This window comes from Heterostelium album, assembly GCF_000004825.1.
Source record: "Heterostelium album PN500 unplaced genomic scaffold PPL_scaffold11, whole genome shotgun sequence".
NCBI lineage: Eukaryota > Evosea > Eumycetozoa > Acytosteliales > Acytosteliaceae > Heterostelium > Heterostelium album.
In genome coordinates this window covers 233,453-259,125 of record NW_008805073.1, presented here as the reverse complement: position 1 = coordinate 259,125, position 25,673 = coordinate 233,453, and the positions used below count along the sequence as shown (strand labels likewise).

The 25,673-nt window shown below is 31.5% G+C and overlaps 11 protein-coding genes across 11 annotated transcripts; 4 read left to right on the top strand and 7 right to left on the bottom strand.

Moving 5' to 3' along the window:
* Positions 1–269: 269 nt before the first annotated feature.
* On the top strand, positions 270–2,198 carry PPL_09508 (DUF974 family protein; the record flags this gene model as incomplete). The annotated part of the gene is made up of 6 exons (XM_020580302.1): positions 270–563; positions 664–794; positions 878–995; positions 1,096–1,310; positions 1,390–1,510; positions 1,593–2,198. 6 exons carry the CDS (start codon positions 270–272, stop codon positions 2,196–2,198), a joined length of 1,485 nt encoding a protein of 494 aa, XP_020428889.1.
* A 282-nt stretch (positions 2,199–2,480) lies between these two features.
* PPL_09507 (enoyl-CoA hydratase/isomerase family protein) lies at positions 2,481–4,648 on the bottom strand (the record flags this gene model as incomplete). The annotated part of the gene is made up of 4 exons (XM_020580301.1): positions 2,481–3,689; positions 3,784–3,906; positions 3,993–4,142; positions 4,265–4,648. 4 exons carry the CDS (start codon positions 4,646–4,648, stop codon positions 2,481–2,483), a joined length of 1,866 nt encoding a protein of 621 aa, XP_020428888.1.
* Positions 4,649–5,008: 360 nt separating this feature from the next.
* PPL_09506 (uncharacterized protein) lies at positions 5,009–6,416 on the top strand (the record flags this gene model as incomplete). Its single annotated transcript, XM_020580300.1, has 2 exons — positions 5,009–5,023; positions 5,106–6,416. 2 exons carry the CDS (start codon positions 5,009–5,011, stop codon positions 6,414–6,416), a joined length of 1,326 nt encoding a protein of 441 aa, XP_020428887.1.
* A 315-nt stretch (positions 6,417–6,731) lies between these two features.
* Positions 6,732–8,687, bottom strand: PPL_09505 (uncharacterized protein; the record flags this gene model as incomplete). The annotated part of the gene is made up of 5 exons (XM_020580299.1): positions 6,732–6,781; positions 6,911–6,957; positions 7,930–8,184; positions 8,279–8,566; positions 8,656–8,687. 5 exons carry the CDS (start codon positions 8,685–8,687, stop codon positions 6,732–6,734), a joined length of 672 nt encoding a protein of 223 aa, XP_020428886.1.
* Positions 8,688–8,970: 283 nt separating this feature from the next.
* PPL_09504 (uncharacterized protein) lies at positions 8,971–10,545 on the bottom strand (the record flags this gene model as incomplete). The annotated part of the gene is made up of 5 exons (XM_020580298.1): positions 8,971–9,088; positions 9,259–9,334; positions 9,387–9,630; positions 9,897–10,120; positions 10,209–10,545. 5 exons carry the CDS (start codon positions 10,543–10,545, stop codon positions 8,971–8,973), a joined length of 999 nt encoding a protein of 332 aa, XP_020428885.1.
* A 1,484-nt stretch (positions 10,546–12,029) lies between these two features.
* On the top strand, positions 12,030–15,176 carry vps39 (tetratricopeptide-like helical domain-containing protein; the record flags this gene model as incomplete). The annotated part of the gene is made up of 8 exons (XM_020580297.1): positions 12,030–12,195; positions 12,301–12,759; positions 12,842–12,924; positions 13,060–13,650; positions 13,731–13,964; positions 14,011–14,350; positions 14,445–14,842; positions 14,928–15,176. The coding sequence occupies 8 exons, from the start codon at positions 12,030–12,032 to the stop codon at positions 15,174–15,176; spliced, it is 2,520 nt and encodes an 839-aa protein (XP_020428884.1).
* Positions 15,177–15,294: 118 nt separating this feature from the next.
* Positions 15,295–16,923, bottom strand: PPL_09502 (uncharacterized protein; the record flags this gene model as incomplete). The annotated part of the gene is made up of 4 exons (XM_020580296.1): positions 15,295–16,084; positions 16,173–16,381; positions 16,465–16,718; positions 16,797–16,923. The coding sequence occupies 4 exons, from the start codon at positions 16,921–16,923 to the stop codon at positions 15,295–15,297; spliced, it is 1,380 nt and encodes a 459-aa protein (XP_020428883.1).
* Positions 16,924–17,169: 246 nt separating this feature from the next.
* On the bottom strand, positions 17,170–18,932 carry exoc1 (exocyst complex subunit 1; the record flags this gene model as incomplete). Its single annotated transcript, XM_020580295.1, has 5 exons — positions 17,170–17,394; positions 17,499–17,525; positions 17,676–18,014; positions 18,113–18,705; positions 18,800–18,932. 5 exons carry the CDS (start codon positions 18,930–18,932, stop codon positions 17,170–17,172), a joined length of 1,317 nt encoding a protein of 438 aa, XP_020428882.1.
* A 61-nt stretch (positions 18,933–18,993) lies between these two features.
* On the bottom strand, positions 18,994–20,789 carry PPL_09500 (uncharacterized protein; the record flags this gene model as incomplete). The annotated part of the gene is made up of 3 exons (XM_020580294.1): positions 18,994–19,391; positions 19,625–19,991; positions 20,541–20,789. The coding sequence occupies 3 exons, from the start codon at positions 20,787–20,789 to the stop codon at positions 18,994–18,996; spliced, it is 1,014 nt and encodes a 337-aa protein (XP_020428881.1).
* A 270-nt stretch (positions 20,790–21,059) lies between these two features.
* PPL_09499 (uncharacterized protein) lies at positions 21,060–22,694 on the bottom strand (the record flags this gene model as incomplete). Its single annotated transcript, XM_020580293.1, has 4 exons — positions 21,060–21,350; positions 21,936–22,362; positions 22,440–22,546; positions 22,650–22,694. The coding sequence occupies 4 exons, from the start codon at positions 22,692–22,694 to the stop codon at positions 21,060–21,062; spliced, it is 870 nt and encodes a 289-aa protein (XP_020428880.1).
* Positions 22,695–24,319: 1,625 nt separating this feature from the next.
* On the top strand, positions 24,320–25,443 carry PPL_09498 (DDT domain-containing protein; the record flags this gene model as incomplete). The annotated part of the gene is made up of 3 exons (XM_020580292.1): positions 24,320–24,426; positions 24,530–24,702; positions 24,794–25,443. The coding sequence occupies 3 exons, from the start codon at positions 24,320–24,322 to the stop codon at positions 25,441–25,443; spliced, it is 930 nt and encodes a 309-aa protein (XP_020428879.1).
* Between the last annotated feature and the right edge of the window lie 230 nt (positions 25,444–25,673).

Genomic DNA, 25,673 nt, shown 5'->3' with positions numbered 1-25,673 from the left:
AATAATCAGATTGATCAATTGAGAACTTTTAATATTAAATGTAAATATAATCCATATTAATTAATAAATATAAAAAAATGAATTACATTGTATTAGTTTCTTTGTTTGACACTGTTTTAACTTTTAATAAAAAAATCTGAAAAAAATTAAAAATAAAAAATCAACAACAATTTGGTAAAATTTGATTGTGTGATAATAGATGATCATATGTTTGTCTATAATTGTAATATATATATAGATATTTTTAGTATATTTATATTAATATAGAAATGGAGAATAAAGATAATCAACTGTTAAATTTAAAGGTTATGAGACTTAGCAAACCTCATATACCAGTTAATAATTCGATTTTATGTGAAAGAGATGATATAGCCAGTGACATACTGTTTCCACCTTTAATACAATTCGGTAATAACGATACATACGGTGGTGGTATTGAAGCACTCGGTATCTCGCCAATGTTACAACTTCAATCCGGTACAATATATCTCGGTGAAATATTCACTTCTTACATCAGTCTAAACAATCATTCTACACATGATGTAACAAATGTATTCCTAAAGGTATGATATGATCATATGCTATAAATAATATAGTTTAGTTCGTTTCTGTTAACAGTTGTTCTATCAAACTAACTAACTAACTAAATAAATTCATAAAAAGGTTGAATTACAAACATCTACACAAAGAATATTATTATTAGATTCTGAACAAAGTCCAATTGCAAAGTTTGGTCCAGGTTTCAATTCTGATTTCGTAGTACAACGTGAAGTTAAAGAATCTGGTGTTAATATGTATGTGTAGTGTTTTACTTTTATATAGCAATATTATAATAATCATCTAACTATGATAACTAACATACTATACTTTCTTTAAGATTATGTTGTGCAGTAAACTATGTTACACCAGAAGGTGAAATCAAAAAGTTTAAAAAGTTCTTTAAGTTTCAAGTTATGAATCCATTAATTATAAAGACAAAGATACATCATATACCTGTATGTGTAACCATCACATTTTCATATTTGTTGGTTTGTTTATTCAATTAAAATATCTAATTTTTAATGTTCTAAATTATAAATATATATATATATAAAGAATCAAATATTTTTAGAAGCTTGTCTAGAGAATGCAACACAAGGATCACTATTCTTAGAGTCTATACTTTTCGAGCCTAGCGAGCTCTTTAACTTTGTAAATCTAAGTGAAAACAGTCATAATGTCAATGCAACACCGATTTCCTCACCACCATTGACATCTCCTTCCACCACTTCCTCACCAACTTCAAATGTAAATTTTAAATCTAGTGTTGAGTAAGTAGATATTCATTTACAACTACCTATCATTAATCATACATATCTCTAACCAACAAACATTATATAACAATTGTAGTTCGAATTCTATTTTATCAGAGATAAAATCAACTTCAAATGTTGTATTTTTAAAGGAATCTGGAAGCAGACAATATTTATTCAAGATTACACCAAAAGATCCAAATGATTTCGATACAAAGGTAAGCAAACAAACAAACAAACAAACATAACCATGGTTCAACAACATTAATAACAATCAAATTACTTTTATTATTATTTTAGAATTCAGCATCATTAGGAAAATTAGATATTACATGGAGATCGTATTTAGGTGAGATCGGTCGACTAAAGACAGCATACATTCAGAGAAAGATCAATATCGATGAAGTCGAATGTATTCTTACACACATTCCAAAGGTAGAGTTGGAGAAGCCGTTCGTTGTCACTGCTAAGCTCGTCAATAAGACCAATCGTATTCTCTATCCACTGTTTGTGTTGGTGCGAAATAAGATGGATGGTATTCTTGTGAATGGTCATCTACCAAAGATCGGTGCACTACCACCAAACAACTCACTGGATATCGACATTGAGATGTTCCCAATTAAACCTGGAATGCAACAGATTGTTGGATTAGCAATTAAATTGTTGGAGCCATCCACCGGTATTTCAGAAGTATCATCATCATTGAATCAACAGCAACAGCAACAGCAACAGCAACAACAACAACAACAACCAAACATGTTGAATGTAGGTGGATCAGCAACAGCTCAGAAGAATTACTATGAACTCGGTGTTTTGGCAGATGTATTCGTCGAGAATAACAATGCATCAAGTACAGAGTTTTTCACGGAAATCAACAAGTCTCAAAGGAAGAATTTGATCAAATAACTAAGTAAATAACTAAATAAATAAACAAAACAGTATTATTATTATTATTATAATAATTAATAATAGTAATTAGATAGATTATTATTAATGTTTAATAATTTATTTTTATTGTTTTTTTAAAAGTTTTATTATGTTTGTTTGTTGTGATTGATTTGTTGTTTGGTTGGTTGTGACTGGCTGGCTGGCTGGCTGGTTTGTTAGATTGTGATTGTGTGTAAAAATATATATGATATTATAATTATTATATTATTGATGATATTATTATTATTATTATTAATCTTTTTAATAAGTATCTTCTGGAGCCATTGAAGACAATGTTTCAGCGAGATTTCTTTCAAAGTACTCATCTTGGTCAGCGCCCTTGTAATATTCTTCGATAAACTCTTCGTATTTCTTTGAGATGGGATCACCCTCGTAGGTGGTAAACAATTTTTGATCTTGTTCAGAGATGGCTTGGTAGTTCTCGGCGTAATACTCATTCAACATGTCTTCGAATTCCTCGTGGTTGGTTGGCAATTCACGTAGATACAGCGGATTCTTTGGTTGGAAGTTCAAGTGGTGTTCGATAACCTCGTCGGTGACATCGGCGAGTGTCTTGTACTTCCATTGTGGAGCACGTTTATACACGAGATTCGCACGAATGCCCTCCCAGAAGTCGGAACCCTCCTCGAGGAGCGAGCTGGTAATACGGTACTCCATCTCAAAGTGCTCCTTGAGCGAGAGTGGCTGGTCTAACAATGGATTCGGTTGCAAAGCGTAGTCCATGAATACTAGAGTCAACTTCAAGCTGAGTGGCGACATACGGTTCATGTTGTCGAGACAACGCTTGGCCCATGCCGGATGTTGAGTTTCGGCGCGCAATGCATCCATAATCTCCTCGACGCTGGCCTTTGAGAAACAACGGTCGATCGCCTCTTTGTATTGTTCGTAGTGTGTTTTCTGGATCGATTGCTTGTTGTCCCAGTTCTCGGTGTGGATATCCAAGTTGGCAAAGAGACGGTCGGAACGGTTGATTGGCACACGACCGAGCCACTCTTCGATGTACTGGATCTGGTTGGTACGGATGTAGAAATTACCGATTCCGCTCTCCATGATGTCCGATCCACGCAAACGACCGCCAGTCATGGCGAGGTAACGTCCGAGACTGCCTGGCAGCTTGCCGAGGAAACGGGCCATACCGGCATCCGGGAAGAATCCGATGGCGCAGTCTGGCACCGAGAAGATTGAATTCTCAGTGGCAACACGAACTGCACTGTTTGCTGTAAAGGCGGCACCAGAACCAACTGCCAAACCATCTAAAATTGAAACATGTGGTTTCGGTGATGCTGCCAACAAATAAAAGAACTTGTACAACTTTCTAAAGTATTGCTCTGGTAGCTCTGTATTTCTCTTTTCAAACAATGTAACAAAGTCTGTACCTGCACTATGAATTACACCTGGTGTTGATGTATGAATTGAAAATGATGTGATTGTATCATCTTTAATTTTATCCTGAAAAGAAAATAATCGTGTCAATCAATCAATCAATTAATATTATTATTTTCGAAATATTGCTAAATTAAATTTGATTAATTCATTTACTTACTTTTACAAACTCTTCAAGTAAATCAATGGTTGAAATATCGATTGCATTCAAAGTCTTTCTGTTATTTAAAAATGCTCTTGCGTAACTACCTCCATTAATTGGTGGAACGAAAATTAATTTTGGCTGAATAAACAAATAGAAATTTGATTAGTTTGACCTATATCATATTGAAAATATCTTCCAAAAACAAAAGAGAATATCTATCATACATTGTTATTTGGTAAACGTGGGAATGGAGTCTGTGTTTTTCCGAATCTGTTAAATTGAATATTGGCTTCTTCACTGTCTTTAATATCGAATAACTTTGATGTATCATTCAATGCTTGCTTCTCTTTTCTTGACTTTGCGTTATATTTAATCTGCACAAATGAATAGTAGTAATTGAATTGAATTGAATTGAATTGATATATATTAATAATTATTATTCCAAAACTAGTTTTTGATATTTAATTTCAAATATCAAAATTGATTTTCTATTTACATTATTCCAATCTTCGGGTAGCTCATTGACGTTGGTGAGAATACCTAGTTTCGAAAAGTTTGGAGTGTATCTAAAGTTGTTCTCTTCGGCTTGCTCTGTGATGTGTGTATTTAGATTCTCTATCTTTTGGGCATCGCTGATATCTACTGCGCTCGACTGAAATTGCTTTGCGCTGATGGGTGGTACCACTGGCAATCCTTTATAATTGATTCTCTTTTTCTTTCCGAAACCAGTAGATTGTGTTGGTTGTGCAGTCTTTGATGTTGATTCTTCAGCTGACGAAGTAGCTGAACCACTGTAGTTTCTGACACTTAATGTAGATGCTGCTGTTGAGTTAACCAACTTTCTCAACAATGATTGCTGATAGCTAACTCTTGATAACATGATTGATCAATTTATCTTCTAAATCCTAACTAAACCAGCGATCTTGTTACCAAAACTAAACTAATCTAATTAATATTGTACAAAAAACAGACACACAAATTGAATCATATGATCGTCAAAAAAAAAATTGATCACACACTAAAAAAAGTCGAGTGATAAAAAAAAAAAAAACAATGAAAATTAAAAAACCCAAAAAAGTCGAACTACATTTTATTCATTCAATTAATTCACTCAACAAACAAAACAGCTATATAAATAGATATTAAATATATATGATATTATCTTAATTCTTAGATTTATTTATTTCCATATTTAGTAATTTTCATATTTATTATTATTTAAAATCAAAACATAAATACAATGTCACCTTCTCCTGTATAGTAATATAATTTGTTTTCCCTTGAAAGATAGTGCTATCGACTAATAATAATGAATGATATCATTTATATGTATGTAGGTTTATCCAGATAAGTTGGTGGTTGACAGTGTCGGTTGGGTACTTTCATCATATGGAGCAGAGAAAAAAAATAGTTTGGTAATTGCCGATGTATCTCCAGAAGAGCTGCGATATGAGATGATGAAAAAGACTGACAACTCGGAGAAACAAAGGCTAATGGCTTACATTAAGAAGAAGCAAGATGAAGTCAACCAACTCCTACATCAGATAAGAAGCGATAACACCAGACCAGCATTTCTAAAAAACTATACTCAAAACGGTCCAACTCAAGTACATTTCGATTTCGATAACTATACAGATGGAAACAACAACAATTCGATGATGAGTGGAAATACTATTGGTAGTGGAAGTGTATTCGGTGGTGGCGGAGGTGGTGGAAGTGTATTTGGTACTAGTGCTGGTGGTGGTGGTTCTGGTAGTGGAAGTGTATTTGGTTCGACTAACAACAGTGTATTTGGCATTGGTACTAGTGCAACTAACAATAGTAATAATAATAATATGGTATTTGGTAATCCTCCTGCTACTGCTCCTGGAATTGGAGGTGGTGGTGGCGGTGTATTCGGTACACCTAACACCACTGTCTTTGGAAGTAATGCTGCAACAATGTCGGGGGGTGGAGGTGGTGTATTCGGTACACCTAATACCACTGTTTTCGGAAGTAATACTCCAACATTGTCTGGAGGTGGCGGTGTATTCGGTACACCTAACACCACTGTCTTTGGAGGTAACGCTGCAACCAATACGCCAACTGGTGGTGGCGGTGTATTCGGTACACCTAACAACTCTGTTTTTGGTAGTAACGCTGCAACATTGTCGGGAGGTGGTGGCGGTGGTGTATTCGGTACACCTAACAACACCACTGTTTTTGGAAGTAACGCTGCAACCAATACGCCAACTGGTGGTGGCGGTAGTGTATTTCAAACTGTCAATAATAATACTAGTCCTATAAATATTAATAATAATAATACAGTATTTGGAACACCTAATAGTAACAGCCCATTCAATACAACAACAACAACAACAACAACATCACCTACAACACCTTCAGTATTCAACGTGCCAACTTGGGCATCTGGAAATAGTAATAATAATAATCCAGCGTCGGATTCAACAGCAGTATACAGTCCATTTACCCCAAAAACATCAACTTCACCATTTGCCAATATGACAACAACAACAACATCATCATCATCATCAACAACAAGCAATCAACAACCCATTCCTATTTTAGGTCTGACTAAAACAAATAACGATATATTTTTACAAGCTGAATTTTCAGTGGGATTTATTCCTGAATTCCCTCCTGTATAAATCGATCTATTGGTTCAACTAATAAACTAAAAAAGCTCAAGGAATATATAATCTTTGAGTACCGCTGTAAACTATAAACTTAAAGTTTAAAATCTTATTTTTTTTTTTTGAAATATCTTTAAAAAAGTAACGTGTCGCTTTCTTTTTCGTCGTTTTTTTTTTTTCTTTTTTTTTTTTTACTTAAAATTTAGATTGAATTTGAAAATAATGTTTGATAAAAAGAAGACGAGCAACAACATTTTCTTTACATTTGTTCAATTTTGACAGTAAGTAAAGCATTATTTATTTAAAAGAATCAATATATCATTTAATTTATCATGATGACAAAACAATATTTAAGTCAATTCCTTTAACATGAATGGTCTCTGATTAGAAAGTATTCGATTTTATCTGACGAATCATAAATTAATGATTATTTATTCTTTTTATTTGTCCCTATTTGTTATTGAAATTTGCTTCTAACTTATTTTTTTTATTCAATTCTATAGATTTACTGATTATAAAGGCATAAACCGAGTTGATATGATTGAATTTCCCAAAACTATAAATAAAATAACTATTACTACAAAAAAAAAAACATTATTTTTATTTCTTATTCTTCACAATTACTTTAGTTAAAGTCAGTCAGTTTCATTGTTATTTAAGGTATCTTAATATCACTTCTTTTTGAATCAACTAATTATAATAAGAAGTTATACAAAACTACTAGTAGTTGTTATTTTTACATTGGGTTTTAAAAAAATTATATAAATTTTATGTATATGGTTTTTGATTTGATCAATCATTGTTATCTTTTTTCTGACTTTTGATGTAGTGGTATTGTTCGGTGGTGACTGGTTTTGAAAGTTTGGATTTGTTGTGTTTGTAAAGCTGTGAGAGTGTCGAGTAGACACCTTTTCTGGAGATACTTTGTTTGGTGTTTTGAAGTGTGGCGACTACCGGTCTGACATTTCTGGCACCCCACAATGGCACGAGGTCGTGAATCGCTTGGAAACGCTCCTCAATGTCGGTACTGATCTCGTTGAGTTCGCGCGAGATCTCTTTGTACTCGGAGGACGACGCCAGCACCCACGAGCAGTACTCAAAGAGTGTGGGCACGACGACACCGCAACCCTTTCGCTTGGGACGATAGCGATACGCGTAGTCATAGCTGTTGCTATGTGATTTGAGTGCGCGCGGATTCGACTGGAAGTTGTAGAGCACCTCCTCTTCGTTGGCTTCGTCGCGCGCGTCGTACTCGCGGTCCGACAGTCCGTTGCCAGAGACGAACCGGTATCCGAAATGGACACGGTGGATCATACGGTGAATGATATCGAACGAGTTGTCCACGGGCGACTGGACAATGTAGGCGAGGAAAATCGAGTTGGGAATGTAGTGGTTGAGGTAGAAGAGGAACGAGCCCGGTGTGCCAGAGGCGCGCAGTCGCTTCTCTGCACGCTCGCGTGTGAGGAATCCGTGGAAATAGGCTAGTCGTTGCAGTGATATATAGTGGATGTTTCCCGAGGAGAGATACGACATCGAACGATCGATGTCGAGCGGTGTAGAGATACCGATCAACTCACATTTACGTCTGAGAGTGTCTTCCAACAGACCTATCAGTGTTCTCTCGATATTTGTATGTACAAGATTGATTATATTTCTACTTTTATACAGTTGGTTCGAAACGTCGATGAAATCCAACGTTCTATTCTCCTCAATTGCATCGGACAGCGCAACCAATCCTTCTTTACCAATAAAATTATTTGACAATGATAGATATTTAAGTGTACTATATATATATATATAATATAATAAAAGCTATTAGTTAGATTGTTGTTCAAAGTGTTGTTTTGTTTGATTTGATTTGATTTGTATATACTTACGTATTGGTTTTCAATGCAAATGCAATTGCTTTTGCACCTGTATCAGAGATTTCATTTATATTTAAATTCAGTAGTGTTATTGATTTGTTCTTACTCAACATGTTGGCGAGATGAGCAGCTTCACCATCACCTATATTCGGTTGAAAGCTCATACGTAGATATCCTTCGTATCCATTGATGTGAAGTGATTGTGTTACTGTATTATTATGTAGACTCTGTGCTATCAGTGAAAGTGCATTGCCATTCAAAGGTAATATTTCAGGTGCTGTATATTCTTCATCACAATATCTATAACAATTATTATTATTAAAAATAATATAAAAATAAATCAATTATAGGTTAGTATGTTTTGATTGAATATTCAATGTTATGATGACATCATCATTATTATTATTATCATTTGATTCATTTTTTTTTCATTTGTAAATAATAACAACAAAACAACATCAACAACAACAGTAACATAAACAACACATCATTATTCTATTGAATATTATTATTGTTGTTGTTGACTTTTTCATTCTAAAGCTTAGCTTAATTCACTTGAATCCAACAACATTAATTCTACTGTTTTTCTCAGGTTGTTAAAGATGATTATTTATGAGAAAATATGATGAATTGTTGGGTTCCAATTTCAATTCGATAAACTATGATATAATGTAATTATATTGTATTCCAAATTTCCAGTAAATTTAAAATATAGGTGATTTCTTTTGTTGTTTCTGTTGTTGTTGTTGTTTCATTTTCATCATATCTGCTTTTGTTTGTTTTTGTTTTGTTTGTTCTATTTCATAATCCACCAATACTATACTATTCTATATAAATCTGAAACTACTACAAATATCATCATCATCATACATATTTCATCAATTCATTCTATTTTTGTTTGTTGATGTTTGTTTGATATTGTTGGTTGTACTTTTCATGTTGTTTGTATAGGTTTTGTTTTGTTAAATGTATGAATGATGATCATTACTTACTTTACACAAGTTCTCTTTTCAGAACGATTAACGTTTTCGTTTGGATTTTCGATAATATGTAAACTCCACATCAACTCTAATAGGTTCTGATCGTTAGAGACAAGTTTCTCAATGATACGACCAATTACTTCGCTGTTGGTTTTGGCATTCGACGACTTGGCAATCGATGCAGTCGCCGACGACACTGTGATGGGCTGGTTGAGGTAGTCGCATCCCTCGACCAACGCTTGCAACGACCAAAATCGATCGGTCGGATTCGTAGGGTTCTGCTTCAACGAGTATCCCGGACACAAACCGTATATCAGATTGTGTCCGATCTCGCCTTGACCCTTGACCCAAGACATTGCATAGCTGCCTGGTTGTGAACTTGGTCTAATTAAAAATGATCCCTAATAATAATAATAATAATAATAGCAATAATAATAATAATAATAACAACAGCAATTACAATAATTATTTGTAAGTATTACATTACTTTTGTTTGTTTTGTTTTGTTTTGTTTGTTTTCTTAACATCATTATGTTCATTTTACTCTTATTACATTCATTTCACTTCATCTAATCTCATCTCATCTCAACTCTATCCTATCTACATATATATATATAAATAAAATAACAGTGCTATATTACTAAACTTACAGATGGTTTTGAATCTAATAAAGCAATTGAAACATCTCTTGTTGCTTCTTTGTGAAACCAACATTGATCTAAATCCTCTGATTTCATGTTAAAGTCTACTCTACCGAGACTTTGTTGATTAGAGAGGTTTGGCTTGTTATTCAAGTAGATCTTTGCCATTGAGTAGTTTTCATCGTTATTGTTATTACTATTTGATAATGGATTGGTTGATTCTTTACTTGTTCCTGTTTTTTTATAATAACAATAATGTTAATGTTATGTTAGTTTCAAACTTTATGAATAGTGGTATTACTATTCAAAATAAACACATACTTAATGATGTAAAATTTGCAACATTACTATTATTATTATTACTATTATTATTATTATTATTGTTATTGTTATTATTGCTATTCCCACTATTTGAACCAGTTGAAGTTGATAGACCACCGCTACCGCCACTACCACCGCTACTCGATCCGAATGAATCCGACAGTGAACCAGTCGAACTTGTTAAATCGAACGATTGATTCAATGTAGTTGTGAAATTGAGTGATTGTAGTTGACTATTAATACTATCTATTCCATTGGTAGTTAACGGAGGTGGACTATTACCGTTACCATTACTATTATTATTACTATTGTTTTTATTATTATTAAAATGATTCATGATTGTTTTGTTTGATTTGATTTGATTTGATTTCAATCAAAATACTATGACCAATAAGAAGAGTTCATCAATAATTGTAATTAATATTAATATATATATTATTTATATAAAAAAAAACTTGTTGTTGTTGTTGTTACAATACAAATAAAAAGAGAGAAACAAAAAAAAAACTAAAACTTAAAAAAAAATCAAAAAAAATAAAAAAAACAAAAACAAAACGAAAGTTGGATAAATTAAGTTATATATATAATTTACTATTACTATTATTACTAGATAGTTTCGATGTTACTTCTTATTCGATAATAAGATAATAAAAATAGTAAAAGTAAATTAATTAATAATATTATATTTGATTTGTGATTTTAACTGATTTGATTTGGTTTGATTTGATTTGCTGATGCTGTGTGCGGTGATGATGTATGGCAACTGTTTTGTCTGTTGTTTTTGTTTAAATTGATAAGGATTTTTTACTTTTAATAATATTTTGAAAAAATTTCAAATTATTTTTGTTGAGACATCCAACCATACAAAGAGACAGACAAGCAAAAAAGATTTTTTATAAATTTAAAAAAAAATGAGTAAAATAATTAAAAAAATAAAATAAAAGATAATCAAAAAAATAAAAAAAGAATAGAGTTTAGTTTATTTTATTTTTGATAAAAATTAATGTTGCAAAATAGTAATATGAACTTATGATCATCAAGTTAAATATTATTTGATTGATTTAATGCATAAACAAAATTCTCAATAAGGAAATTGTTTTGATTAACCCTAAAAAACAATCAATCTATTTATATTTATTTTGAGAAAATCACAAGAATTGGAAAATCAACAAGCTTATCATGTAAAATTCATTGTGGTTTCATTTTTTTACATCTAATTATGTTTTACCATTGAAAATATGTAGTTTAGTTTGTATATTGGGCTTATAGTTCGTGTATTACTGTCGAAATAGTTTTAGTTTAGCTTGTTTGGTTATTTATATCTGATTTTTTAATTAAATTTTTTGTTAAGATTATTGATTCAAGTATGTTATGAGTGATATTAAGTTGAAATGAAGGTGATCATACTAAATAAACACTGACTTAAAGAAATTTCCTTTGAAAAAAAAAAACGTTACAAAAATTTATGAGATACAAAATTGCTAAAGATATTTTCATCTTTTTTTATTATCATTATTATTATTATCAATAAATATTAATATCATTATTATATTATTGTTGTTGTTCAATCTTTATTTACATTACATAATAATAATAAGAATAATTAAACAACAATAATATAATTAAATAAATAATATATGACTTTATAATTATCATTCATTCATTCATTATATTAGAAGTAATTTTATTAATTTAGTTGGATTCAGTTAGATTTTAGAGAAACAAACTTAGTTCAATTGAATAGATAGATAGATAGATTCATAGACAGACAGAGAAATAGATTCATAGATTTGATTTATTTATTAGATTGATAGATAGAGAATGAATTCGTTTACACAATCAACGGTGATTGATAAGATTAATCAAAAGATAGAGTGTATCGATACATGGGAGTATAGAGGTAGCAAAAAGTTATTCTTGGGTACATACGAAGGTCTAGTATTAGTATATGATGTAGTAGAGAAACAAACTTCTGTTGGTACAAATTGTATGCATGCTAGCTATTATTTTTAATTAAAGAAATGAAAAAAAAAAGAGTAAAATAGATAGGATATTAATTAATGATATTGTTATTTCTATTATTGTTAAAAAGGTTCATTGGTTATCTTTGATACAAAACAATTGTCTAGAAAACCGATTACACAAATGACAGTATTGGAACCCTATAATATATTGGTGATTCTAACGGATGGTGAGATAAAGGTTTTCGATTTGCTGTCGGGTTTCTCGCAGCGTGGAATGCTAAACAAAGCAAAGGGATGCAATATCTATGCGATCAGTCAGAACGGTTCGAATCTATCGTTGTGTGCTGCAGTCAAGAAGAAGTTGGTTCTCTACAGCTGGGACGGAACCGACTTTATCGAAGGCAAAGAATTCAACATACCCGACGTCACCAAAACCATCGATTACCGCGAGAATCTCATCGTCGTAAACTTTAAGAAAGCATACAACATCATCAACGCTCACGACGGTAGTGTCATCAACATTGACACCGACAAGATATCATACGTTACCTTCTTCCAAGATAAAGAGTTTCTAATCGTTAAGAATAGTAAGTTAACTTGCACTATTTACTCTTTGTTGTTGAGAATACAAACATACATGCTAACTAACTGTTATGTTTCAAACATTAGATATGTCATTCTTTATCAATTCGGAAGGTACACCAAATAGAAAGTATGCACTGACATGGAATGATGTACCGGTTAGTCTTACTGTGAGTTATCCTTTTGTGATTTCGATTGAATCGAAGCAGATTGAGATTCAGATCGTTCCAGAGTCAAAGACAAACTCCAAGACCATCTTGCAGACGATGTTCTTGTCGGGTGGAAAGTCGATCACCTCGAAGAAGGACATCTACGTCGCTTCGAACTATACGGTGTGGCGTTTGAATCCCGTGCCAACAATGGACTTGGTCGAACAGCTAACCAGCAACAACGAGCATGAGACCGCTATCAATGTGCTCTCGATCGCGCCCGACACACTTCCAGGCAAGCGCGAGAAACTCTCAAAGATCAAGATGATCGCTGCACACTCGCTGTTTGCACGTGAGCAATATCAGAGTGCGATGGAACTCTACTTGAGCAGCTATATCGATCCGATAAGAGTGATCTCCCAGTACCCGGGATTCCTACCACCTCTGCTGCAGGAGAAGCTGTCGGTGGCCGTCCACACCAAGGACATCGAGAAGAACGAGAATGCACTGTCCGCGTTGGAAACGTTCTTGGTGGGTGTGCGTAAGGAACTACAAAAGTCTGACAAACCACCTTACAATCTCAACCCAATGGAGCTACTCAACTCTGGCTACGATCTGCCGACACTCATCGATACAACACTGCTCAAAGTCTACATCAAATTGAAACCGAGTTTAATAACGATTTTCTTTAATCTAAAGAATTGTCTACATATTGAAGAATCACAAAGAGTTTTAATAGAGGAAAAGGTAGCTATACTTTAAACACAGTTGTTTAATCATTCAAATCTTTATATAAAATACTAATTTGTATACAAATCTTTTCTCAGAAATTCACAGAGTTGGTATCATTCTATCAATCTAAATCGATGCATAGAGAAGCATTGACATTGCTAGCAAAGAACAATCCACCAAAAGACACTATTTCATATCTTTGTCAATTGGGTGCACAATACCTACCTATTATCTTGGAGAATTCAAGATGGGTATTACAGAAATCAACAAAAGATGCAATGACTGTAAGATATTGTAAAATATTTGAAAAAGATCAAAAAACTACTATAGTAGTTTATAGAATATTAACATTGTAGTTTATTAAATATTAAATAGATATTCACAACCGAGAGAAAAGATGAATTGCCACCAGATCAAATTATACATCATTTAGAGAAATACGCACCAACCTTTTTAATGGAGTATCTAGAGTATATCATTAATAATCCAATGAGACCTGATACCACACCAAAGTTCCACAATGATTTAATTTTAGAATATCTCAACAAGATCACAACACTCACTCAAGATTCATTGACACCAAGAATACCGGGTGAAACTGTTGCCGGTACCGAACCAGGTCTATTGGGTGTACTACGTTCGAAATTGATAAACTTTTTACAGACTTCAAAATACTATATACCAGAGATGTTATTAAGTAGATTCCCTTTTACTGGTATGTTTGATATTTGATAATTACATAATGAAGTACTATTATGATAATAATTATATGAGATTACTAAACATAATACTTATTATAATTTATATAGATTTATATGAAGAAAGAGCTATATTATTAAGTAGAATTGGTAGACATGAACAAGCTTTGGCAATCTATGCACACAAGTTAAAGAATTTCAAGATGGCCGAAGACTATTGCGATAGAAACTATAATAGAGATAATGAAGACTCAAAGGATGTCTATCTATCGCTATTGAATGTATATTTAAAACCAGAGGGTAATATCCAACCATTGATTGAACCTGCACTCAGCCTTTTGAACAAGCATTACAGATCGATCAACACACCAAAGGCACTTAGTTTACTGCCACTCAGCATTCCAATCAACCAGCTCTATCCTTTCTTTGAAGCTGTCATTCGTGACAACACAAAGACCAAGAGAGACAATCAAATTATAAAGAATTTATTAAAAGCAGAACATGTAAAAGTAAGTTTGACAATTCAATCGCAAATTATAGTATTAAACTAACATTTTTATATAAAAAAAAAAATATATATATATATATATCCAGATTAAAGAAGAATTAATTAATTTAAGATCTGGAGTTATAAAGATAACTGATGATCTAATTTGTCCATTCTGTAATAAGAGATTTGTTGGTACCAACGCATTTGCTGCACAACCCAATGGTATTGCTGTTCATTATGTTTGCTTCCAGAATCAACAATCGAAAATGAATAACATGAACAATGGTACTCATAACATGAGTAACAGTAGCTCCAATATCAATACAAGCATGCTTCAAAATGGATATCATTGATAACAAAACAAATAGTCATCTTAATAGTAATAATAATTATAACATAAATGATAATAATAGACAGATAAAATAAATCATAATTGCAATATTAGTAACAATATAATACAACATTTATAAATTATATTCTTTGACTTTTATTTATATCATTTGAGACAATATCTTTCTCGTCCAAAGTCTCTGTAAATGATCTTTTATGATTATTACTATTGTCTTTGGTTGTACAGTCAGTCATTTCTTCATCTTCATTATCACTATCAAAGTTTACAATACTGTTATCCTTCTTATTATCTGTTGTGTTATCATTATTATTATTATTATTTTGTTGTATTTTATTCTTTTGCTTCTCTTTCTTGCGTTTCTTCTTTTCTTTATTCTTCTGACTTTTCAATTTACGTTGATCCTCTTCGTATTGTTGCATTCTCACTTCATTGTCGTGTTCTTGTTGTTTCTGATGTTGATATCTACTTGATTTGTTCATGTGTGTTTTGAATTCATGATCGGTAAGCAGTGATGTTGTCACCACTTGTTCATCAATAATAACCTTGCCACTCTTTACCATCTCCTGTGCCGAATCTCTTTCTTGCATCGACTTGAATCGTAAAACTGCATATCCACCACCCAGATGATAGTCCAAGAATACCGTATGAAAGAATTGATCTAGTTGTTTCCATAAGAATGGTTTATTGGTAGTCAAAGGTATATTATCAATCTTTAATATTCTTTTACCAATACTCTCATTATTATTTTCTCCACTATTATTATTATTATTACTATTCTTAAAATTATCATTATTTCTCCTATTATTATTATAATGATATCCACCCTGATCAACAACTTCATGGTGTTGTTCGTGATGTTGATGTTGATAAGCATCTACAATTTGTTTCTTTTTATTTAACCAATCGATCCTGTAGGTTATTAGTAATATTAATAATATTAAAAAAGGTTAGTTATATTTAAATTGTTAATGAAATCTATATCGACATCTATATTTACTTTGATAATGTTCTTAATTTGTATTTTTCTTTGTTTGATCTTATAGATGTGATTGCATTTATAGCATTCTCCTTCTCTTTAAACTCTATGAATGCAAATCCCTTAGCTCTTTTATCAGGGAATCTAGGTATTGATACATTTTCAATACTTCCCAACTCTGAAAACAAAGCTATCAACTCTTCATTTGTCATATTTTCGGGTACAGGTTCCTGTTAACAATACATTGTAAAGTTAATAAAGTTTAATTAATAATTTATTGATGATATAGTAATGATAAAATAAGTGCACTTACAATATATATAGTTTTCTCATCGACTGTTCTTATCAAATCATCTGATGCAATAAATGGGTGTCTTCTTTTGATTTCGTTTGCTTCATCATTGGCAACTAACAATTGACTCTCTTTAAATCTATTGTGTAAAAGAATGGTAATTAAAACATCTTTTACAGAGATGTCATTTTGCTTTGCTTTGATATGTTCGTTCAACACCTTTTCAAGCATTAAATGTAACTTGTTAAAAGTTAACAAAATATCTATTCCTATCCCTATATAATGAATAACGAATTCGTTAAATCTCTATTCTTCATCATGTAATCTATGATCAGTCTATCTTAAATACTTACAACCATCATTCGAATGATGAACCTGCTTGTTCATATATTTATCTTTTAAAAGATTGGAATCAGAGAAATAATACTCCAATTGTTCTACAATTGAATTAACTTGTACATCATCTATTTGTATATTCATTTATATATATTATATATATTAAAATATACTATAAATATGAGATATCTTTTTGAATACAAATATGTTATTGATTGAACTTGAAATTTGGTTGTTGACCAACAATTCCCTCCCAAATTTAAAAAATGAAAATTTCATTATTATTGAACCTTCATGAATTGAATGCTTGATGATCAATGTTCTTTAAAACTAATTAATTATATCATTACAATTTAATATTTATTTATTTACTATGATTATTACTATTAATTATTTATTAGGATTCTTTTTTATTACAGTTGCAAATATTCCCTTGATTTGATCTGATGATACAGGCATTGATTGTTGATAACATTGGTGTGCCAAATCTTGGTAATGATCATACTTTTCAATGAAAACCTCCTCTAATCTCTCCCAAATAACCAAAATCAATGTTGAATCTTTTGTAATATGTTTATAGATATTATGTAATGCTTTAATTAAACCTTTCTCAATCTATAAATAAATAATAATAAAAAATGTTAATATTATTTCATATGAAATTATAATAATAAATTATTAATAATTAGGTGTTGTGTTGTGTTGTGTTAAACACTTACATTTTCAGTTTTATATTTCTCAACCATCTTTTTATATTGTTGTTTCGAGTGGGACTGTTGGAATTGAATGTCGGTTGCAGGCAATGTGAGGAGTAGGTCGTCCATCTTTTGGAAAAAGTCCATCAGTGGCTTGAATTTCAAGTCCATCAGGTAGGTGATATAGGTCTGTAGACTCGCTTGATAACGCTGTGTCGCTGTATCCAAATAGGTTTTGAGACAGGGTATGCCGATCTCTGCCATCTTGATTGTGATGAAATAGTAGTTTTCAACCAATGCGATGAATCTGTACTTGTCATCGGGTGGTTGCTTCTCGACCAGTCCGTCGATCCAATTGTTCAGCGCCACCACAATCTTATAGTAGCTGGAATTGATCAGCGATGACACCGATTCCATCTCTACATTCGATCGATACTTCTCCAAAGAATTAACGAATATTGGGAAATGTTTGAAATGTGACAACACACCACATTTCTTTAATGAAGGTTGTGCTGATTTAATTGAATCCGATTGTAAATCCTAGGATGTAAGAAAAAGTAAGTTTGATTAGTTTGTTATGTTTGTTATGTTTGTTGACTTATTGAATATATATATATATATATATAACTAACACATACAATGAACTTGTTAAATAATGATTTCATTGTCTTTTGAACTTCAGAGAGTGTTTTGATTATGAATGAACTGTAGGTTGGACCGAGTGTTGTGTGTGAAGAGATGAATTGCTCGGTGTCGATCAACATTGTAAGTAGGTAGAATGGATTGATTTGATCGGCTTTCTCTACCATTTCTTTGAGCTCCGGTGCAACACAATCAAACATCTCTGATAGTATATGATCCAACGGATTTTCCAGTCCACCGTCGAGAGAAACACCACCGAGTGTTGGTGCACCAACACCCAGCTTACCGTCTTTGTCTTTTGATGAAACTGAACCTGATCTTTGATGACCATGACTAGAAGCACTACTACCACCACCACTGCTATGACTATGAGAATGACTTGGCTTTGGTGCAGTGGGTGGATCGGTAAACAAGAAATACTCCATCAGGAACTGTTGTTCCGACATGATTGCATTCTCCACACAAGACAATCCGAAACGGAATGCTTTATCTATGGTTCGTTTCTTTGTTTGCTTTACAGGTGTACTAGAGGCTGTTGTATTCGATGATGCCAACTCTACTGATTTCTTTACATGTGAAGAGAAAAAGTCTATAGGTAGATAGATTATCAAAGTGTTAATAAGTTAAATCTATATTTAGTTTGTTTTGATTATATGTTATAACAGCTTGCTTTACTTGCTTACCATTTTGATCTTTTGTTTCTTTTAATATTGAATGTTGTATTGTCGAAAAGAATGGTTTGATTTCATGTTTATAGGTGGAACGATAGGCTTTGATGTAGAGTGGAATGAGTGGGTGGAACTTCTCAATGTCCATCTGCTTGAGCCAGTGAACCAGCGGTTTGAATCGATTTAGCGATTCAAAGTAACCGGTGTGTTCAGGTAGATCGTCTTCGACATTCTGATAGTCTTTGTTGGCGTCGGTCAACTTGAATTCCTTCTCGATGAGCGTGGCCACCTTTTTCGAAAAGGCAAGCTTGTACGTCTCGAAAGCCTTTCGTTGGTCTTTGACGGCGACCATATTCTCCATGCCCGATTTCAACTTGGTTTTCAGTGCTTTCTTTAGGTTCGATGCCGCTTTTATCGCAGAGGCAAGACCGTCCGCACTTGCAAAGTCTGGGTTGTTCAAACTCTTGATGGTTTTCTCGTCGAGTGTCAGCAGTGTCAGTAGATACTCGAGTGATTTCATCAGTTCCTTCTGGTTGTTGGAGACGACGTTCATCTTGTTGTTCTTTGACTCGATGTGCTCGATGTATTTCTTCATGTCCTGCAGCTGCTTGTTGTAGTAGTCGATCCACGCCGTCACACCGGTGAGATGCGTCTCCTCACGGTCGGACAGCTGGTTGACGACGGTACGCACATCCATAGCGCTATCGAGAATACCGACAACCATCTCCGTTTCGAATGTCGCCAGCTGTCTAGAGAGTTTCTCCGTGAGCAAATCGACATCTGTCTCTGACGACAAGTAGTTCTGAAGCAGTGACTCCAGTTCGTCGTCACTATCATTACCATTGCCATTGATATCATCGAATTTACTATCTAAATCAATACTGTTGTTGTTACCACCGCTGTTATTTCTCGATAGTTTCGGTGTACTTTGAGTTGAGTTTGATCGTGATCCGCTAGGTGTAACTATGAGTGGTGTCGATGTGTTTGATTTCGTCTTGCCAGTGCTATCGAGAATCGAAGATGCACCCGGTATGTTTTGCAATGCATAGTAGTCATCGTCTTCCTCATCAAACTCTTGATCCAATATGATCGAATGTCTAAGAGGTGATGGTGATGACATCCTCTTATTTCCATCCATCTTATTACTCATTACTTTTGAATTATTATTATTACTATTATTGTTTACAAATCTATTCTTTTCAAAAACCTAATAAAAGATAGATATTAAAATAATTAAAATTTTTGAACAAAAAAGATCAATTAAAAAAATTGTAATATTCACATCATATGAAGGTGGTCATTCACACACATTAATGATCACATAAAAATCATTTAAGTACACTACATCCATCGTAAAAGATAATAAACAACTCATTCATATTCTATTCATATATTCATTTAGCATCATTTCTTAATGTTTATATATTATTAAAGAACAATTGAAAAAAAAGGTTTAATAATTATAATTTATATATAGTTAATAGTTATATAGAGTTATAGATAATAAATATTTCTTTATTTATGGATTCTGGGTCATTGTGAGTAATAAGAACAATAGCTTGAAAACAAGAGAATGGTCCTTTTCTGGTGAGCATTTCAGGTACGGCACCAGGATTACTACCTTTTCTTCCAATGATTCCATATGAATTGGTAATGGTGATATCATATGATTTCTGAGCACCAATTGTTGAAAGACTATGTGAGAGTTCATCAGGCATTGATAATGAATCATATCTGACACCAGTGAAACAACTACAAATCTACCATTAGGAACCTCTAGAATATCTTTAATCATACGACCAATTGCTTTAGAATCATTTCCAATATCATAGTTGGTCGTTGAAATAATATCTCCAGAATATTCTTTATGGTCATCAATGATTATTAACCCAGAGGTTGAATTAAGTTGGATTTCATTTTGATCCACAATGATTGATAATGGATGCGAATTCACTGTTATAGATGGAGCGATATTGTCAGTATAGTATGAGTTGCTAGTTACCATATTCTTCTCGGGCAATAGTTAGAAACAATTTGAGTTTGACTAACCAAACACAATTTTTTTGTATATATGTTGTGAAAATTTGAAAAATAGAATCATAGGTTTATAGTCCCTTTTGTGATTTAAGTTTATTATATTATTACAAAGTTTATAAATTTTATTTTAATTTTGGTAGCCAAATATGATTGGTTGGTTGGTTAGTGATTGATTGATTGAATGTTTCTTTACTACTATTACAATTATGTTGGTTATATTCTTCTTAATATGTTTAATTTAAGCGGCATGAACATAGAATTTAACAATGAGTCCGTCAGTACCATCATTGAACTCCACTTCACTGTTTGAAACCAAACCTAATGGATGCATCTTTTTGAAGGCATCGATAGTGAGAACCTTTGTCCAGTTGACTGCCTTCAATTGCTTTGATTGATCGTTCTTGTCAGCCGACATTGAAACTGTGAATGCACCCGCCTTATAAGATTGGCTAACCAATGTCTTTAATTGTTGGAATGTAATCTGATCACTAATCTCTACTTTTACTCTATTTCCATTTGGTAAAACTAACTTTTTTATATGATAAGAAATTAAAAAAAACAATATTTAAAGTGTCAGTTCATTTTTTGATCTAAATATATCTTGGATATTCTTAATTAATCTTTACAATTAAATTATAATCAGTTGAATCCATTTCTACTTTCTATTTATATCTCTTATTTAATTGATCTTATATATTAAAATACAACAATCTAAAATAATCAATTTATTTTTAAATTGTACTAAAATGTCAGTTAAGTTTTTTAAAAAAAATCTTGATAAACATTAAAAAAAAATGTCCAAATTTACAAAAACCCAAAATAAAAACCACTTTTATGACCGTTTTTTTATGATAATCATTATGAAAGTCATTTAATTTATTGTATTCTTTTGACTTTTGGTTCACCATTATGATCATAAAAAAAAAAAAAAAAACAACTATTAATTAGCAATTATTTATTGCGTAATGATGTGTTTTGTTAGAAAGATATTATATATTTAGTTATTATTACACTGTTTAGTTTTTGTTGCTGTTCATTATGATGATGATAAAATGGGTGTGGATGACTGTGATACAGTGGATGATAGACTCTTTCTCTGCCTTGGTAGATTTACATTTTGGTAGTTGTTGTTACTACTAAAGAGATTGTTGCTACCACTGAAGTGATGATTATCATTGTTCGTACAATGAATCGGTGTTGTTGTCGATGCTGTTGTTGCACTCGACGATATCTGTGTAATATATTTTGATGCCGGTGATTGGCTTATTTCTTTTTGATAGTAATTATTATTATGATTATGATTATTATGATTACTGCTGCTGTTGTTATTATTATTATAATTATTATGATTATTTGATGGATTGGGTGTATCTACACCGATGTTATTGATTGTTGTCTTTGGTAATGAGACTTGATTGTTGTTGTTTGTCGACTTTGGAATGACGGTTGGTACCAACTTGGGAAGTAACATGATCTTCTTCTTGTTGACACAAAAATAAATATTGAATATCGATAGAGTTTGATTACATCTTTTTGTAAAACTACATAATATTGATTGAACATTAATATCTTGTTAGCAATGTTTTGAATGATATTGGTTTGTTTTGTGATAATTTACATTGAAGGATCATCCAAACTGAAATACATAATGGCTGACCATATTAAGAAAACGATTGATATTAATGGTGGAATAAAAATAAATAAATAAAGTTTATATAATGGTATCTATTAATTATGAATGTCATATTGTTAGTTGTCAGTCTATATAGTTAAGTAACATCTAATCTAACTTGATGTCAAGTAAACACCATCATCATCTATATCATACCGTAGGTAGTTTGCTCTTTGACATTGACCAAAGCAGTGAAAACATAGTAGTCATGAAAAACAACCAACATAGCCTAGAATATCGCCTCCTCTGCTTCGTCAGATAGTCTATGGTTTCATTCATTGCCCTTTCAAATATATAAATATCTATTGAAACGATTTAAACATTAAAAACTTTCTTTCTTTCTTTTAAAAAATGATATTAAGACAGTATTATTATTATTATTTACCTTTTAGTTGAGTATTTATATCAATCATTCTCTGTGTCTCTCTCTCTTTGTCTGTAACAAAACAATAGTTTGTTACAATATTGTTAGATGTTTTTCTCTTTTTCTTTTGAAATTGTTTTTTTTTTTTGATTTTAAACTTCTTTCTTCTTCTTTAAAGGATATATATTTTAAAATAGATAATAAACAATATTATTATAATGAATGTCTCTTTATGTTTGTTGTTGCTTTTCTTTTTATTAATTTATATAAATCATTATTATGTTTGACCCAAAAAAAAAAATCTAAAAACCTAAAACTAAAACTTAATTTTCTTTTTCCTTTTTCTATTGGATTTGTTTGTTATGAAAAACACACAACATTCAAATCTTACAACAAGTAAATTGTGCGGTTATTATTTTGCAAAAATTTTGTTTTTTTTTGTACCTTAAGATCATTAATTAATTGTGACGTGAGTGTTAATCAACAAAGATTAAAATACTTTGACTTTTTTTTTTGTTTTTGTTACTCTTTACTTATTTTACCAGATAAACATTATTATTATTTAATTAGATTAGAAAAAAAAAAATCATTATCATAATGATGATGTTGGACCATTATACTTAATATAATATAAAGAAAGTTTATAAACAATATCACATGTGTGGTTTGGTTTGGTCAAAACAAACAAACAAAAAAAAATCAGGTGTTGAATCAACATACATGTTTTAAGAAAGAGATTATAATTTTAACACTCTAGAGTAAATTTAGTTATGGTGTTTTTAAAACCACATCAGCAAACAAATGTTTTTTATTATTATCTATGTTATCGATAATTGTTTTATAAAAGATGTTGTTCATCTTTCAAAATAATGAATGAAATGATAACAACACTTTTGTTTGCAATTATTACTATTATAAGACAAATTATAATATTAAAAAAAGTGAATGAGTCATTTTATGTTGTGTATATATATAATGTAAAAATACAAATAAATAGCATCTTTAAATGTTTTATTACAATAGGCAATGAAATGATGATGAAAACAAAATTAATTCCCTCCTAAAAACAAAGTTTTTTTGGAAATTCAAAAATTGAAAATGGTGAAGTATTTCTTCTCTGTTGTTGGGACTGCTGAATTTGAAAATGATCGGCAGCAACCACGGATCCACCTGGCTTTTGTTCGACAACCACAACCTTTTACATACAACAGCCAAATACAGTGTAGTGTGGAATTTTTTTGTTTTTTTTTCCAATAACAAACAACAACAACAACTACTGTCTAACAATTGTTTATTTTTTGTTTGTTCACTGATCATCGTTTATTACTCAACTTTAATATAAACAATATCTTTAAAATAGTCAAAAATAAAATTTCATTAAATTAAATAATTTAAAAGATAGATAGAAAGATAGATAAACAGATAGATAAAAGATAAACAGCTATAAAAGAGATAGAGAGATATGCCATTGCTAGGTAAAGAACACCATGAATTGGGTAAAACCAAAGGAAAGCCAAATAGAGAGTATTTTATGATTAGATTCACTGGTGAACTCTTTAAGACATATCCGTATGATATTATCTATTTTTTTAGAATTTATATCATTTTGATTTAATTATTAATATATATTTATCAATTACAATTACAATTATTATTATTATTATTTGTTTAGAGATTATATCGATTGTTTAGAATCATACAGACAAAGAAAATGGACATGTTCAATTACAAATAAATCTAATCTTACCTATGAGGAAGCGTTGCTCTCTGAGAAGAAAGCATTTGACAAGGTTGCTAAATTCTCTGATGTCCTATACCCACATTTCTTAAAGTTAATTCAATATAGTATGTATATATATGGATATTAGATAATGATGATGATGGTGATGATGATGAATATAATGAAATAACTAATATCATTTTTATATTTGTATAGAGGAATCAACATTAGATGATCTAAGAGATTCGATTTATGATTATTTGAATGAGCATTACTTTGTTGGTGAGCAAGTAACATTCAAAGCAGAGAATACTAAATACACTGGAAGAATATTGGAGGTCATCACAGATGAAGATAGTGATACCTCTTCATCATCCTATTCATCGTCATCTTCATACACTTCATCGTCATCCTATTCAGATTCAAGCAGTGACACTGAACATAAAGATAAAAAGAAAAATGATAAAGATAATAAAGATAATAATACCGACAACAAACATAAAGATAAATCTACAGATAAAGAGAAAGATAAAGACAGTAATAAGGATAATGAGAAAGAGAAAGAGAAAGAGAAAGAGAAGAGTAAAGATAAAGAATCAAAGGATAAAAATAATAATACAACAACTACCACTACAACAACTACTACTACTTCATCATCATCATCGACAACAAATGGAAATACAAAGAAAGAAAATGGAACATCGACAACATCATCATCATCATCGAAATATAGTGATAGTGAAAGCGATAGTGATTCATCATATACAAGTAGTTCATCAATAGATGAATCAAAGACGAAATACTTGATTCTAGTCGAAGGAAAAGGAACTAAAAAGTTAACTGTTCATATTAAAGATATTATGTAAGTTGTTTAATAATACAATTGTTATTGCTATTGTTGTTTTGCGATACTAATTCAGTGTTTGAATGTTAATGTATTGTTATGTTTAATGTAGAAGGAGAATACCACCTATTTATAAACCTATGATTAAAGATACAATTAAATTGGTTTCAAAGAAAACAAAGCAAGGATATTGGTTGTTGGATGAAGCCGTTGAGGCAAAGAATAACATTGTTGTTCCGATTCCGTCACACA